This window comes from Myotis yumanensis, unplaced genomic scaffold, assembly GCF_028538775.1.
Source record: "Myotis yumanensis isolate MYYU_CA2020_CCGP unplaced genomic scaffold, mMyoYum1.0.hap1 SCAF_17, whole genome shotgun sequence".
Taxonomy (NCBI): Eukaryota; Metazoa; Chordata; class Mammalia; order Chiroptera; family Vespertilionidae; genus Myotis; species Myotis yumanensis.
Genome location: NW_027223768.1, coordinates 27168468 through 27186661, shown reverse-complemented (window position 1 = coordinate 27186661; position 18194 = coordinate 27168468). Strand labels below are relative to the sequence as shown.

At 37.8% G+C, this 18194-nt stretch overlaps 1 protein-coding gene across 3 annotated transcripts in view; it reads left to right on the top strand.

The window, feature by feature from the left end:
- Window positions 1-18194, top strand: part of KCNK2 (potassium two pore domain channel subfamily K member 2) — a 151222-nt gene that overhangs the window by 68163 nt on the left and 64865 nt on the right. For all 3 annotated transcript variants that reach the window (XM_070396722.1, XM_070396723.1, XM_070396721.1), the window contains exon 3: window positions 9449-9566. In XM_070396722.1, the coding sequence (XP_070252823.1) occupies window positions 9449-9566 (118 nt within the window). The remainder of the gene's footprint in view (window positions 1-9448; window positions 9567-18194) is intronic.

Here is an 18194-nt window from a genome sequence, read left to right as displayed (position 1 = left end):
ATTTAATTATACATTTATGTATTACTTGGAGCCTTTAAAGTGTTTTCACACAGAAATAAATTACAAGCAATAGCTGTGCCCCAAGCTAGGCAACCAAAGCTATGATATAGCTGAACTGTAACACCAAGACCTGAGACTGAAACCATAAAAAAGATTTTTTAAATTTTACTGCTTTCATTTATTTTGTTTTTATTATTTTTACTTTCTTGGAACTAGTGATCCATTTAACCCCTCTGTGCCTCATCTTTTGTGGAAGATAAATACTATGGACCTGATTTGTTATGTGATACCATATTGATAATGGTCACAGGGTTATTTTTATGAGATGGTGAAGCACCTCAGTCTTACAGTGCTGGTTCCAAGTAGACTCTAGAGGACACTCAATAGAAGCACAGTGGTGAGTAAAAGTGAAACAGTGAGTGAAGTTCAAATGCTTTCAGTCACCTCCTGATGCGCGCACTCTTCCTCCTTCATGCATCTCCCGGGCCCTCAAGAAACTCCATGTTGCTCACTGTGACTTTTCATTCCTCTCTCTCTCTCTGCCCAGTTTAAATGTATCCTGCTCATTCCACCAGCATAAATACATTGTTGTTTCGAGGGAGACTGAGGGCAGGAGAGAAGTGAATATCACTAAGGATGTTTGGTCCAACTTGATACTTCTCCAGTCATGAGATCCATCATCCCTTAAAGATCACTCTAGCGCCCTGGCCTGTGTGGCTCAGTTGGTTGGAGCGTTGTCCAGTACACCAAAAGGTAGCTGGTTCGATTCCCTGTCAGAGCACACACCCAGGTTTTGGGTTTGACCTTTATTGATAACTAATTTGGGCTGTGAAATGTTTGATTTACTCAAATACAAATCTGATTAACTGGTCTCTTTGCTGGTTGTGCGTGTGTGTACAGAAGCTGAGATCTTCAATCCTTGTTATGTCCTTTTAGTTACATATTTAGGAAGGGCAGGAAATCAATACCAAAAAAAGATGGCTCTAGTAATGGCATCTTCATAGGTTGGTTGCTGTGCCCTGAAATGCTCTTGGGACTGGTATCCTTGTGTGAATAAAAATGAATAATACAGCATCTGTGAATGACTAATGCAGAAAACATGGGGAGAGATGCCAGGCTCGTTTTCGGTGCTGATGGTTGTGGTGTGACACTCTTAAGTCAGTCTGAGAGGTGCCCGAGGGAAGGGTTTAATTGCATTTTTGTGCAATAGCTATTGGACACTTGTCAAAAGGTAGCCCTGTCATTCCATTCGGCTTGAAGAAGTATAAGAAATTCTATCATGTTCCTGTTTCTCAACAAAGTAGATTTCAGCTAATTCAGTATTTATTTTAACTGGGGAGTGTATGGGTGTGTAATTGAGAACGATGGGGAAACTTGGAGGAAAGCTAAGAAGCTAAGACAGGAAGAGTATGAATCACTACATTTTAGGAAGTAATTCATATGCTATTTTTGCTGTCTTGATTGGGTGACATTGAACCAAGAAATATAAACATATTAAACAGTTTTGTAAGACTTCCTTTTCTCTGCATAATGTTAGCAAGTCATCAGTACATTTATCTGTAGTGTATGAGGATATTCTACCTGGAACCTGAAAGCACAGGCATTTCTTGTAGGCTTAATCGCAATGAGTCAACTCTGTGGAAGTGAGAAATACATAAATTTTACAGGGCTTGAAGCAGAGGAAGTGTCTATTAGAATATTATTGGAATGTTTTAGTATTGTGATATTTGACCTTTATCAATGACTAATTTGGGTTGTGAAAAGTTAGATTTACTCAAATACAACTCAGATGAACTGGTCTCTGGTGTGTGTGTGTGTGTGTGTGTGTGTGTACAGAGGCTGATATTAGTTATGATCTTTTAGTTACATATTTAGGAAGGGCAGGAAAAAATCATTTGTTTTTAAAACCCATTTAAACTTGTAGCTATTGTGGAAATATATGCTTATGTGTACTGGAAAATCGGATGAGCACAAATCAGTGACTTTCTATAGAAAAAGCCAACAGAATCTCCAAATTTGGGGATTCTATGGATACATGTAATTGACAGTAAAACTCCCTCGTTCCATTTTGGGCTATTTTTTCCATCAGTTTAGAATGTCAGGCCTTAGAAACAGTGCATGAATAAATGCTGGTTAGTGTGGTTGGCCTTAGGCTAAATGGTATAAAAATGTACCGTGTTCTTCGATGCTGTGTCTCCTTGATCTCAGTCTTCTGCCCACACAAATCCTATTTTAAGGACAACCTCTTTTATAGAACTTCCTAGATAGAGTGACTGTGAGTCGTATTAATTCCTAGCTTATGCTTGTAGAACTTGTCTCTTCTTTGTTATCTCAGCAACCTTTATCTTTCTCCCTTTTGTTTCTTTCTGACTTCTCACTCAACCTCCTCTCTCCATATTTTTCTTTTCTTTTATTAATCTTATCCCCCAACTTATGCTGAGATGAAAGGGGCCAGAAAGATAGACAGAGATTAATATTCTGATAGACTATTAGTATACCATACAATAATATGGGATCTAGGAAAACTCATGAAAGCACGTACAGCTGGGGAAATCAGGGCTCGGTATGCTGGCTTCACATGTATTTTTCTGGCTCCTTCTGTGTAGCAGTGACTTGGGGGTCCCAACCACATGTTAGCCTGCTGCACCACAGAGTCATTCCATGCAGGGCTCAAAGAACAGCAGAATTCCAGTGTTTCAAGTTCAGTCCTTGTTTGATATATAAACCATCTCTATAACAACTTGGAAGATGGTCACTGATGACCCTTGGATGCCGTTATACAAATTCACTCAGTGATAGAGAAGTGGTTAAGTAAACTGTTACCTGTAGCTACTCAATGAGATTTCTATGAAGTGAGATATGGATGACTTCAAAATGCCTTGGAACATGCTTATGTTTTATGAAAATAGTTGAAAGCAGGTTTGATGATTATAACCTTTAACAAAACTAAAAGTTAAATGCATGCAGGTTGCAAAAAAAATCTCTTTTACAGACTGTGAGTGATTTTGTAATTCTTATTTTTCCAAATGTTCAGTACTATGTATATTACTTTTATGATTGAAAAAAATCTTCCAAGGTGGATGTAACCAAGGGATACAACCCTACACCCAGCAGTACGCCTCCTGCTTCCGGTCCACCTCCAACTAATTCTGTGGTTCCCTGTTTTGGACTTTAAGCTTTTGTTTTTATTAATGGGAAATCAATTTGCACTTTCAAAAGAGCAAGGAAAAGGGTGTGCACTTCATTAGTCTGTATAAAAATAGCTTTGACATGCAATGCGTAATCCCCAATAGGAGGAGAGACCTGGGAAGGTAATCGAGTTGTTGACGTTTTGAGGTGCTTTCCAAAGATGGTTGTGCAGATACTGCTTCCTGTTGGAAATGCTACCCTTTCTACGTTATAAGAATTAAGTCTTTTGAGGTGTTTTTTTTAAAGGGTGCCTTAAAAAATAAATAAAAGGGTGCCTTATAAAAATTTCTAGTTAATGTGTGGTTAAACTTAGGTCAGCTATTACTTGGAAACATGGTCCAGGACTTTGAAAGTCTTTTAAAGAAACTATGATAAAAAATTGATAGATTAAAAATGTTATTGCATGTTGTCTTGGTCACTTAAAAGATATACTCTGGGAAAACCTTGAAAATGTGCTCCTTTAGTAGACTCTAAATATAGCATATTTAATCCCCTGTGTTCTGTATAAAATATGCAAATGTACTACTTCATCTTTTTTTTCTGCATGAAATGAGAAATATATATTGTAGAAAGAAAAAGATACTGATGTTAGATTTAGAAAAATCTCAGCTTTTCAATTCTTACAATAGTCCATTTAACTATGGGATATAATTGTGGAATTTCTTTTTGTATTTATGTAGATGCCTCTATTTTTTCTAGGCCAAAACAAACAAACAAAAACCATAAATGCCATCTTCATATAACTACAGAATTTCTGAAAAATGAAGTTATATGGAATGTGTCTCGAGTTCATTTATCAAATTGGAGGCTAGAATATATATTAGTATAGAATATTTGATATCAAAAGAGGAATATGCAAAGTTACTTCTGTAAAATGTAATCATCTTAAATATTAGATAATATCCCTTGATTTCTCATATATATGCAAAGTTGGACACAACTTGAATATCCCATAAGGATTAGGTAATCCATGCTTTCCTAAAATAGCATTCTCAGCCATATAGGGTTTTACTTAAACTGACAGGTATATATTCTTCACAGTAGAACTCTAAGGCCATGATAGATTGTTTTGCTATGAAGTTTCCTGCTTATGGGAATTAGCTTTAATGCTACAGTAATAAATACCACACTGCAATGAAATGTAGCATGTTTAACACACTATTCATGAAAATATAAGTACTATTATTTTGCATGATAATATGAAATTGTCATTTTGTTGGCCAAAAAGTTCTTGGATATTGGCAATATTATATGGTTTAACCCAGTATTATCATTAGCTGAGAACTGCACTTACGTATACTTGTGGAATATTATGCTAATATGGTGTAGCTTTCGAGAATTTGTTTGCTCTCTTGTTGGATTATCAATAGTCCCAGAAATATTAGCTCATGCATTGAACTCATGGGAACATTTTTATGATTGTCAGTCATTTTCTTGAGTTCCAAACCTGTGCTAGTTTCATATGATTACAAACAAGTGTCTTAACAATATTTGGTGTTAAAGCTGATAATAGTTTTAGAAAGACAGATGACATCAACTTTTTATAATTCAAGAATGCACAAATTTACAGTAGAATGCTGTGAACTTTGATTCTAAAGCCGTTGTTGTCATGGAAACGAAGGTTTTCATAATTTTGAGTAATTACCTTTATCATCTCTATGAGAATAAGCCTCTTAGAACTCTAAGTATAAGCTCATAATCTTGACTATGATTCAACTTCCTTTCCCTGTGTTCATTCTATTATTGACTATAAACTGAAGTGCAAAATTGAGTGAAAATCCAACCAAGATCTACTATATCTATTGTAGATTTTAAGTTTGGAAGCCCTTCAGGTAATCATAATATATTAGGATTAAATGCATAGGACCCAACATTACTTCACCCTAACCTAAACAATTCAACTTATTCATCAGTTGTCAACATAACTTCAGTTCCACAAAAGTTGCCTTTAATGGAAAAGTGAATTTTTATTATTGGTGAAGTGATTGTTTGGCACATTATATGGCATATACAGAAACAGTTCTAATGAAGGTATTTGTTAAATGATCTAATGGCCTGAATTTATGTTGAAATTGCAGACTCTTAGATCTATGACAGTGCACTTGCCAAGGGCATTCAATTTCCTGTGGGTGGTGACCAAGAGAACTTGTACAAAAATATAAAATAAATTTACAAGAATATTCCAGAAAAAGGACCTCATGGTAGATTCATTCTCATAGTGATTTGACATATTCTCAGTTCCATCTCAAGCTTCTGTTGCAATAATCACAGCTCTGTGATAACTATTTACAACCCACACATTGTCAGGCATACTGTTTATAAGTCTACTTTTGCTTATTTTTCATTTAAATAATTTGTGGCCCTTATCCAAGTGTCTGGGTAATGTCACACCTCATTATGGACAAGTAAAAGAACAGGCTAAAAAATGATGGTGCTGCCCTAACCGGTTTGGCTTACTGGATAGAGTGTCGGCCTGTGGACTGAAGGGTCCCAGGTTCGATTCCGGTTAAGGGCATGTACCTTGGTTGCGGGCACATCCCCAGTTGGGGGCATGCAGGAGGCAGCTGATTGATGTTTCTCTCTCATCATCGATGTTTCTAACTCTCTGTCCCTCTCTCTTCCTCTCTGTAAAAAATCAATAAAATATATTTTAAAAAATGATGGTGCTGGTCATGAAAGCTATATTAAGTCAATTGTTGGAGGAATTAGCTTGCTTCTAGTCAATAAAATAATTTACTTAGTGGGGTGGAGTCTAAAGATATGCCTTATTTTTTCTCACCTATATCGCCCATGTTTTTACTTCTCTTGCTTCCCCATTGCCTAATACCTTAAGCAATTGACTATCTTTTTGAATAAATGAATATAAAATATAAAAATATACTTTGGATGCAATTATAATCTATCTAAATCCCAACCCCTCTTCCTTGATGTTTACTGGAAATGTTAGTTTTTCCTGGGAATCATAAGGCTAGAGATCACTGAACCTGTGCTTGCAAAGTGTGTGTTCCTATCTTAAGATATTTCCAAAGACATTTTAAATTTTTTAAGTGTATCTGTCCTTCTAATTTTTTGTCTGCTCATAATTATTTAATTAAATACCATTTTCTTGCCAATGATCAATATATTTAATGATAAAACACTGATGTCATTGAGAAATTTATGTGACAAAAAAACCCCAAAGAAGTCTGTTATCATTTTTATTTAACATTGCTTTAGAAATACTAGGCAATGTAATAAGAGATGAAAAGTAATAAAACATAGTTATTGAAAGATGCTGAGATAAAATGCCTTATTTGTTAACTATAAGTTTGCTTACTTTGGTAGAAAACAAAACCAATAAAACAAAAGAAATAATAAGAGCAGTGAGTTGAAGTAGTATAGAGCAGCGGTTCTCAAGATGTGGTCCCAGGACCATCTCAGAAGATTGATGAGCTCAAAGCTATTTTCTTAGTAGTACTAAGATTTTTTTTGCATTTCCACTCTGATTATCTCATGAGTTTCCCGCAGGCAATGTGTTGCTCTCTCTCAGCATATTGAAAGAAGAAATATATATTAGAATCTGTTTTCTATTAAGCCAGATATTTAAGAGATTTATAAAATTTTAGAATAATGCCCCTCTTGTCACTAAATGTTTGTTTTGGAAAACAATTATTTTTCATAAAAGTTGGTTACTTATGTTCATATATAACAGGATGATTGTTCTTTCTTGCATGAATTAATAAAAACATTTCAAGAATTATAAATTCAAACAAATGCAGTAAATATCAATAGTTATAACTACATGTACAAAAGCTCATTGATGTCTTCAATAGTTTTTGAGACTGTAAAGTGGTTTTGAGATTTAAAAAATTGAGACCTGCTGGTGCAGAGAATGAGCAATATACTGCATTAACCAGTTATAATTTAAAATGGAAATAATAATATACCTAAGAAGAACCTTACAGACCTATGTGAAGTATATAAAAATACTCTACTTTAGGATATTAAAGAGGACTCAGTAAATGGAGATTCATACCATGTTCTTTGATGGGAAGTGTTATTATTATACTAGTGTTCATTCTCCTTAATTAATTTATAGATTGCACATATATCCAAGCAATGGATTTGGTAAGCCTGTGGAAATGAAAATTTGTATAAAATTTAACTAAAGGATCCCAAAGTTTGTGCAAGAATAATAGGTAGTAACTGCAAAAAAAAAACATTTTTAAAAGAAGCATAATCAGGTAGACTGTCTTATCTGATATTAAAGTTACAATATAGAGTCAGATAAGGAAAATCAATTAACTCAAAACTAGTTTAATTATACTGTGAATATACGTGGATATATGTATATTTGTGTGCATTGAATATATGATAAAGGAAGTATTAGTGTTCAACCTCATTCATCATAAAGGATATATAAATGAAATAATTCTTATCAGTTTGGTGAAGATAAAATATTAATATTAGAGGTAATAGTATTGCTAAGCATTTATAAATTGTTGGGAAAAGAAATTGTAAATTGTAATAACCTTCTTGGATAGCTATACATCAAGTGCTTCAAAATATTCATAATCTTTAATGTGGCAACTTTATTTCTAGAAATCTCTCTCGAGGAATATTCAGAAATGCAAAAGTATTTATACACAAAAATGTTCATGGCACCATTTTTTAGAATAAGACACATTTTAGAATGTCTACTTATTGAGAAATGACATTTCCATAACAAATATGGTAATGTCAAGGAAAAACTGCATCTAGAATAATGATTAAAGATAGAAAATACATTTCATATATTTCATAAATCCAATTATGTAAAAAGGGTTACAAAATACCAGGAGAAGATAGCTTAATAAATTAATAGTGGTTATCTCCAGATTCTGGATTCTAGAATTATGAATAGATTTTATTCATAATATACCTTTATAACTTTCTGTATTTTTCTAATTTTTTGCAATGAACATATGTCATAGTTAATGTAAACAATTATAATTCAATTAATTTTATACACAACTGCTGAAGTTTTAATTTATAGATGAAAATAAATTAGATGAATGAGACTTTATTCTGTATTTCAGCTCTGGATTACCTGCTTTATCACATTTGACAGTAACTTCTTGGATAGTGCCTCCAAATATTAGTACAATGTGGTGTTTGCCCATTCACCAGTAAACTATATAACCTTAAACAAATCACTTTACCTCTTAGGTCTTTAATTTTTTGGTTTGCTTATCAAATGATGTTTCCTCTAATTTTAAAATCTGTAAGTCAAGTGATGAAGATTTCTAAGACTATATTTCCAACAGAAATGTCTTACCTGAACAATCTCTACGTTTTTCTTTCACTACACATTTTCTCTTAACACATTCCCCTTATTTTTATTTTTATTTTATTTATTTTTATTCATTTCAGAGAAGAGGGGAGAAGGAGAGAGAGAGATAGAAACATCAATGATGAGAGAGAATCATTGATCGGCTGCCTTGTGCACGCCCCCTACTGGGGATCAAGCTTGATGGGACTGTGACCTTCTGGTTCATAGTCAATGCTCAACCACTGAGCTATGTGGGTCGGGCTCATATTCCCTTCTATGTTTAGTGTTTGTGGAATTCCCCATTCCCTCCCCAACATCTGATGATTGAAGAAGGGCTTAAAATGTCATCATCTGTCTGTCTGTCTGTCTGTACTACTCAAGGCAGCATCTAGATCCTCGTGGTCCATGGATTCTAAGAATCTAAATATAGATGGACTTACTTAGAGAATAGTGAATTGTGGTTGCATTTTCCATCTCATCTTAGCCTGTTCTGTTGGACCTCATTGATATATGTTCTCTGTAGCTTCACACTTCCCAGGCTTTGCTACTTATGTTTGACATTCAAAATGATTAGGACTTTGGAAATATTTGTGTTTTTGATGAAGCTATATATATTATTTAAATTGTAGTTTACCATCTGATATTTTAATTCTGTGATGTTTACTAAAAATGCATTGCTACAGTTAGTTGCTAAGGTAAATAAGTCACTATATATGCTAATGGATGATATGAATGAATATTGATACAATATGATAAGCTTCCTGCAGATCCATTCACTTACTATCAAATAGAATTGAATTTATTAAATACTTTAGTATAAAGTTGTAATCTATATTGTATACTTTAAGTGGAAAAGCAAACCTTAGGATTGAAACTCCTTGTCTAATTAGTCATCTGGGGTGGAATATATGCTGTTTGATGCCTCCATGTGATTCATGTGTACTGATGAATTTCTTTTTAAACTTGCAGCAAATAGTGGCAGCAATAAATGCAGGGATTATACCGTTAGGAAACACCTCCAATCAAATCAGTCACTGGGACTTGGGAAGTTCCTTCTTCTTTGCTGGCACTGTTATTACCACCATAGGTAGGAGACAACTTATTTTGTTTTTTAATTTTGGTACAGCTTGTGAGCTAAAATTCATTTGTTTGAATTTTTTATTTTTTACAGTTGATCAAAATGGTCTTTGTAAGGTAGAAAACTAGATTTTAGTGAATTAATTTTGGAAAGAAGGTTTAAAGGTTTGAATAAAGGAATGATGGAAATGAATTAGTTATTGTTTCAGAATCCTGAGTTAAATTTACAGGGCAGTGCAGTTGTCGTTCAACTAATGGGTAGGAACTTCATGAAATGGCTTGAAATTATGATGTGTGTGTGTGTGTGTGTGTGGTGGGGGAGGGCAAATAGTTTTAAATTTTCCTGCATCTTTGATTCTTTGGTTTTAGAAACAAAGGATTGGAGTACAATTTTGACTTTTTAAAATGATTTGATATCAACGTTGTCAATTTATAGATTTTAACTCTACATTTTAACAGGTTATTCCTGTTCTTACATGCATGTCCCTTTTAACTACTTCAGGGCTTTCTTTTTATACATTGTGTTTCCAATAGTATATATAAATATATATATATATAAGCCTAAGCGACCGGCTGACCGGCCAGTAGCTATGACATGCATTGACCACCCGGAGGCAGACACTCAGTGCACAGGCATGGAAACATGGGACATACTGATGCATCTCAGAGGAAAGGGGAGAGAGGGGGAGGGCAGAACGAGATTAACCAAAGATCTTATATGCATACTAGAGGCCCAGTGCATGGATTCGTGCACCAATGGGGCCCCTTGGCCTGGCCTGTGGGGATCAGGCCAGAACCAGCTCTCTGACATCCCCTGAGGGGTCCTGGGTTGCAAGAGGGTACAGGCCAGGCCGGGGGACCCCACTGGTGCATGAATCCATGCACCAGGCCTCTAGTATCCTATATAATAAAAGCCTAATATGCAAATCGACCAAACAGCAGAACGACTGGTTGCTATGATGCACACTGACCACCAGGGGGCAGATGCTCAATGCAGGAGCTTCCCTCAGCCCACAGGCCCCAGGCAAGCCAAGGCGGGTGCCAGTGTGGGCCCCCCAATTGCCCCACCAGTCACCCCACAGAGAGAGGCGACTGGCGGCAGTGGGGGGCAGGACCAGCTAGTGGGCGGCACCAGGCCAGCAAAGGTGGGTGCCAGTGGGGAGCCCCCCCAATAATGCTGGTTGCCCCACAGATTGGCCCTGATTGCCGGCCAGGCTTAGGGACCCTACCCACGCACAAATTTCGTGCACTGGGCCTCTAGTATCTATAATAATAAAAACATAATATGCTAATTAGACCAGACAGCCAAATGACCTTCTGGACATCATTCCGGACATCCTTCCAGATGAAGCCGTCGTGGCGGGGGCCGAGGCAGAGGCAGAGGCAGTTAGCGGCGATCAGGCAGGCAAGCAAGAAGTTAGGGGCAATCAGGTAGGCAGGCAGAGTGGTTAGGGGTGATCAGGTAGGCAGGCAGGCGAGCGGTTAGGAGCCAGCGGTCCTGGATTGTGAGAGGGATGTCTGACTGCCGGTTTAGGCCTAATCCCTGTGGGATCCCTGCGGGATCAGGCCTAAACCAGCAGTCAGAATTCCCCCGAGGGGTCCCGGATTGCGAGAGCGTGCAGGTCATGTTGAGGGACCTCCTCCCCCGCATGAATTTCATGCACCGGGCTTCTAGTATATATATAATTAACACTGAACTGTGAGGATTACAAAAAAGAATTAAAGTTTAAACCCTTGCTGTTTTGCCTCTTAATCATGTCACCTGTTACAATGATAAAGAGTCACATAGTAGAATGTGATCTCTTCCTCAGCTTGAGCGTGCATACACCCAGCACCTTCTAGGCAGCAGAATGGGTACGTGTAGATGACTTCTCTTCTGTTAGTCATTCAGTGCCCAAGAAATACCCAGAGGACATAAATGCCAGGCTTGGGGACCAGGAGGAGTTGTAGCTGTCTGGTTTAATGGGAAGAGATCATTTTAAAGCATAATATTCAAGATAAGGAAGGAAACTGACCCATCACAGTTATGAAGAAATTTTAAGTGAAAGAAAATATAAGTGCAAAACCGAGTTCTGCCTGTCCACTTATGCTTGTGATGAGAATGCCTCTCCTGGGCTTGATCTCTGATTTTGGGGTGTGAATTAAGTTTCTAAAAATTTTCATTTTATTCTTTGGTGTCATTGACAAATGACAAATCAAGTATATAAGGTTTCGAATCAGTACTTTCTATCAAAGCCCTAAAGAAGAAAGCATGGACAATTTATGGACGAACTCTCGCTTAAAATTTCCCTTTGAGAGGAATCTGTAGTGACCTGTCATTATGAATCCACTGGAATGCCTCTGTGCTGGGTCACTTGCCAGTGAAATAAATACCTTAGCCTGTTGATTTTTGCCTTCGTCAAGAGGTCAAGGAACTATGTTTACTCTTACTTTTCCATTAGCTAAGTCAAAAGTTGTGTGGCTGTGAAAATCTGGAAGAATGGCAACCTTGATTTCTAACCATAATAACAGGTTAACTTTGGCGCGTAGGCATCTTGGTCATTTCTACTATGGAAATGACTGTTTATTGTGTAAACTACTTAGAGTCTGGAAGGGAAAAAAAACTCACAGACTGAGTGAGAATGGTTTGTTTCTGCCCAATGACAACTCAAAAGTCCAAGTTATAACTCATCATGACCACCACTAAATTATTCCACAGGAGACTCGGTCATTATACAGCCTTCCTGTTGCAGGGTATGTTTATAAACAGTCTCATTTTTTGAATCCCAAATTCAGTAAGCTTTGCAGACATATCCTTCAACACATGAAAAAAATAAGCCATTATTACCAGCCTTACCCCAAATGATAGCCATTAAGCACAGTAACTGATTATTTAGGTTGTTTAGGTAGCTGCCTGACAGCCCAGATCTCCTACTGTTCTATCTCAGGCCTCAGTCTTAGGTGAGTTAAGTCATTCTAGGTCATCCAGAAATATTTCATGGTCTTTTACTCCCAGGTCAAGGCCACCTCCTCTGACCTTGCACTAGATCAGGGGTGGCGAACATCTAGCCCGCAGGCCGTATATGGCCCACAAAATAATTTGGTCTGGCCCTGCCAAGGCGTTAGAGGTAAATTAACTGACCAAATATAGCAGGCTAATTTTTAAACTGATAATTTTGTATGGCCTGCGAATGATGTTATAAATGTCCAAATGGCCCTTGGCAGGAAAAAGGTTCCCCATCCCTGGACTAGATTATCATCTATGGTTCAGTGAACATTTTGGCCTCTTTCATAGGTGTGCTTTTGAAAATTTAAAATGTAATTACTCTCTCCCCCCCCCCCCCCCCCCCCCCCCCCGGCTCACTCAACCTCTTTTTTTCAGTATGTGTAACTTGAAACTAATTTGTACTACTGGATATCTGACTGGAGCCACATATTTAGAATCTGTATTGTTCTTACTGAAACACAGCATAGAATTAACAAACTTAAATAAAACAATCCTAAATTAAAAATGAAAAAATGCAATTACTAATAATGTTAATGATAATTGGGTGAGCCTTGTGTGAACAATCATAGAAATTGTAACCTCTAGCACTAGTTGCATTATATCAGTCATTTAAAAATAGAACTTGAGCCCTAGCCGGTTTGGCTCAGTGGATAGAACTTCAGCCTGTGGACTGAAGGGTCCAGGGCATATGCCTGGGTTGCGGGCTTGATCCCCAGAAGGGGGTGTGCAGGAGGCAGCCAATCAATGACTCTCATCACTGATGTTTCTATCTCTCTCTCTCTCCCTTTCTCTTCTGCTCTAAAGTAAAAATAAAAAATAAAAAAAATCTGTTTAAAAAACAAAAATAGAACTTGAGACAGTTTTGGAGAATAAATTGCAGTGGATTTTATAAGGTGCCTGGTACAGGTAGTGCTTCAGGGAGCTGCATTGGCTGCAATTGTCCAAGACTTTTCTATTCAATATTATCAATTTGCCTTAGAGGCCAAAGTTACCCTTACTGTTCATTGGAAGTATGCCCAAGGGGAGTTCAATTACACAAAATGGAATGTTAAAATTTAAGGACTAATTTTAGAGAACCGCTGCATATATCTATATACTCTTTCCAAAATCATGGCCTTCCAAACCCTTCACAAATTCCATTCCAAAGTTGTATAGACTAAAATCCATTTTTTACTGTTCTCTCTCTCTCTCTTTCTCTCTCTCTCTCTCTCTCTCTCTCTCTCTCTCTCCTCATTTTCCGACTACCAGCCAATTCTGTCGGCTCTGCCTTTAAAGGAGACCCACCTTTTAACTACCATTTTGGTCCCAGCCGGCATCGTCTCAGTGTCAGGATCCTTGCAGAAAGGAACCTTCTGCTCAGAACCTTCCGTGGTTTCCAACTCAGTTGGAGCAAAAACCATCCTTCATTGCCTCTCTCATCACAGATATGCAAGTTCTGTGAGGTCAAGGGATTTGATGTGTTTGAATCTTTTCTGTATTCCCAATGTCTGACACATAGTGGGTGCCTGATAATTATTTCTGGAATAAAGAACTAGGCATTCTAAGTGGTATGAAGCATGGCTTACTAGCATGACATAATGCTAAAGTGATACCGATTATACTAAACTCTTAGCTCTTTCAATAGATTTCATTACTAATTTTTTATTCGTTCATTTGTTGACTCAACAAATAATAAAACAGCATCACTCTGCTACTGCAACAATAAAAGATCAATTAATTTGAGCTTAAGTTGCACAAGGACCAGTTGAGGGGCCAAAAGAGCCAATAATCATTTACCCTATAGTGTGTCAGGTATGTTTCAGAACTTTTAATGGAAGTGGGTAGGAGTGACACTTTACATAGATATTGGGGTAGATGAGAAAAGGGGCAAGGAACACTTTCCTTAGTGAGTGTCCTAGTTGAGACTGGAAAGATAACTAGGAATTTTCCAGGTGAGTAAAGGCGGAAAGGAAACAGTTGAGGCCTTGGGAGTTCATGTAGGCTAGATCAGGGGTCAGAGACAGTATGTTCTGTTAGGGAATTGCAAGTTATCTAGAACTGGTGTTTGTCCCTGAAGGATTCATGCTCAGGACCATGTAAATTAGTAAGTCGATGTAAATAGCTCCTGTTGAACCAGTGCTACTTCTGCCACTGCCAGGGGTGTAAAGAACACGGTCTGCCTGCAGTCCAATGTGCAAGGTAAAATTTGCACGTATGAAATAACTAAAGAAAAACAGAAACAAGTATGTTCACATCGTACATGGAACCATGGTTTAAGTGCTATTAGAATTGAGAAAAAGGAAATATTATGTGGGCTGGAACTGGAAGGAAAGGTTTAACTAGAGAAATTGAATGTGAACTCTGCTTTGAAGAAAAAGTTTTGGTTTCAATTGATGAAGGGGGGAATAGAGCCTCTGAGTCTGTGATGTGGCCAAGTGAAAATACAAGGAGAGGAATGAACTTGATTTATTTTGAGCATTAGAAAAGCCAGCATTTGACTAGACCAGAGAAATTATTTAAAGGAATAGTGGGAAATATTATTGACTGACTCAGGGGGGAAAATATAGTTGAATATAATTTGATTTTTGTGAATTTTGGACCTACTGTAAGTCAGAATATGGATTTTTCTTTTTTTGGCAAGTGGAAGGGCAGGTTAAAGAGACATTAGAAGATGCATTTGTCAGAAAGAGGATCCATGGAGACTGACATCTGAGAGGACAATTAGGTCATTTCAGTGACCGATGGAAGGAGCAGGAGAGTATTGGGGTGATTAGAGTTGCTGTTGAAGGATGAGAGTAGGACAAAATGCTAAAATAAGTAGATGCAAGAATCAACAGGACTTGGTGACCAATACAATGAAGAGAAAGGAGTCAAAATGTTGAATATTGAAGTGCATATTTAGGCTTGTTATTCATAGAGAGCGAGCGCTACTTGATCCTGTGAAGGGAAAGGAGGAAAAACAATGGCCAGGATGTTATATGTTGTGTTATATCATGAAGCTTCATTTTAGTAGCTTCCCCTCACCTCGGTTTTTATTTGTTTGTTTTTTAATTCAGACAGACGAGGAATATAGGTGGGCAGGCTCCCTCTTGGAGCTCACATTCGGGTTGAAGAGGCCAACAATCAATTATTAGCACATTATCGATGGTCATAAACCATGCACAAGAAGTTCATGTGCAGTGATAGGGAGCAGATGGTGGAACTGGGTAGGGAGTGGGAGGGGTTCTAATGGAGACTATTCAACACATCTGAGCAGGTGACATTTAGGCTGAAACTTGGGCGATGGAAAGAAAGCAGTGGGGTAAAGAAGAGGGCAAAGACAGTTGAGGCAGAGGACTCAGCAATGGCAAAGACCTTGAGAGGGGCAGATTTGGGCATATTCAAGGACTGCAGATGGGTCCCTGTGGCAGATCCCGGAAGAAGCAAGGTTAGCAAGATTAACAAGAGCCAGGGTGTGTAAGACCTGGTAGGTCAAGGGAATGCTGTAAATTCAGTGGGAAACCATGAATGATTTAAGCAGAAGAGAGACATGACCTGACTCAGGCTGCCATTCAGAGGGCAAAGGGGGAAGCAAGGAGACCAGGAGAGAAGATGTCGACTTGAACTTAGGAGGGTGAACAGTGGACAGATATATGATTTAAAAGAAGAAAGTTTTCCGATGGAGATATACTTATTTCCGAGAATACTGCCATAGGGGTATCGGGTTTTAAATTTGTTATTTTAAAGCTAATAGGAAATCACTGATACTGTAGGAAAGGCTATTGTCAAAATTATGGACAACTGCATTCTATTTTGAGGTCAATTTGAAGATAGAAATAAAATGTAATGTGATTAAATAAGGCATTAACCATGATAAAATTTCCCCCAGTGGGAAGCAAATTGGGATGCTGGGGCTGAGATCTGCCCAGACTTATCCCTTAACCATCATGATCTCTGATTGTCACAATGCGTAACGACAAGGGCACCACTGTGGTGTACAGCAGCTCTAAGGTCCCAAAGCATCACGCTAGGTCCTATGGGAAGCTTTCCCTTGGACTAGCTGTGCTCACAGTCACAAAGCACTGGTTTTCTACCACTTGAATGTGGAGATTGAATTCAGTTATGTAGTTTCTATATCCTGGACCAACCACGGGGACTTTTGATTTGCTTCTACCCAGGCTGCATTGCTAAAGCTGTTACGACAGTTGTCACGGATTTACTGCAAACCCCTATTTTGCCTGTTTCGCTTAACGCTTAACGATTAGAAAAACAAGACGAAATAAAAAAAATTAAAGATTTGGAGTAGCTGTATCAAACAGTTTATCTGGGTTTTTATCTTCTTAGAAGAGGTCTATTTTGGAAATGCAGAGGGTGTATTGCAAGCTGTAGAGCCTTATACATTCTTCAGCAGGGAGCCCGGGACCTTTCTGTTGGATTTGGTAAAAAAAGCTACAACTTAGAGGGTGAGGGGGAAATTGTTCAATTCTGTGATCTCAAGGAGCCACTCGCTGAACTGGGAAATGAATGCACTTGAAGCGGTGGTGTAGAATTTGCCAGTTAGCATCTTCCCAGGGGGTGATGTCATTGCAACTTTGGTGGGTGGGTGTTACCTTATTACTTTAGTACACTCCTAATTCGGTGGCATTTCACTGGTCTCTTAGCCAGTCTCAGAAAACTGCATATTGGATTTTGGAAACCCATTTTAAAGGAAAGTTAATGTTCTGTGAGGTAGCTTAAAACATAGATAATCTTTCGAGGTGACTTCCAGCCCCAACTGAAATCCCTGTATTTTTCTTTATACCAGTTTGTTAAAGTGTGTGTTTATTTTTCCCAAAATATGTGACTCTGGTGTTGGGCATTTGAAATACCGACGTTGAAATTAAGAAATCATTTTGGGTTTTTCATTCCCATTTCTCTTCCCATCCACTTAAATTAATGGAAATAAAAACCCATCTCAGGATATTAATAATCTATGTTCCTGCCATTCACATAGGTTTACTTATTTTCTAAGTTAAAATGCATTTCTCAGAGAATATGTCTTATGAATGGTAGTTAAGTTTGTAGAGTTCAAAATTATATTTGATAGGCAATAAAACTGAATTATTGCATTAATAGTGTTGTAGACTCCAAAGCAATAATGAAATAGATTAGTCATCTTCTCTTCTCATTACATATGTATGTCACATCAGTCACAAAGAGGTTGAGTTCAGAGCACCTGGTACTCAGAATCCCAGAATCTTGTGCTGGTTTGAAGGATTAGAGAAATAATCTTCTCAGGAGTGAGGAAGTTGCTGCTCCTTCCCCTGCCCCTTCCCCTTCTCCTCCTTCCCCACCTCCTCCCTCTTCTCCTTTTTCTCCCCATCCACCTTCCCTGCCTCCCTCCCTTCCTGCCTCCCTCCCTGTCCCCCTCCTCCTCCTCCTTCCTCTTCTGTTTTGTAGTAGAAGAACACAGAACAAGAGAGCATAGATCTAACAGAAACTGGAACTCCCAGTGAGAGGAGGGCTGGCTATGGTATTAGCATAGTAGTCAGACACATCTTGGGTGTGTTCAAGTCAGGAATTGCTTGCATTCTGAAACAAAACACACTATATTTCTGCATACTTCTGAAAAGTTTGCAGTAACATATTTAATCTTCTGGAAAACAATCACTGTCAGATTTTGTGATCAAGAAATTACTCCAAGATTGGAAGCAA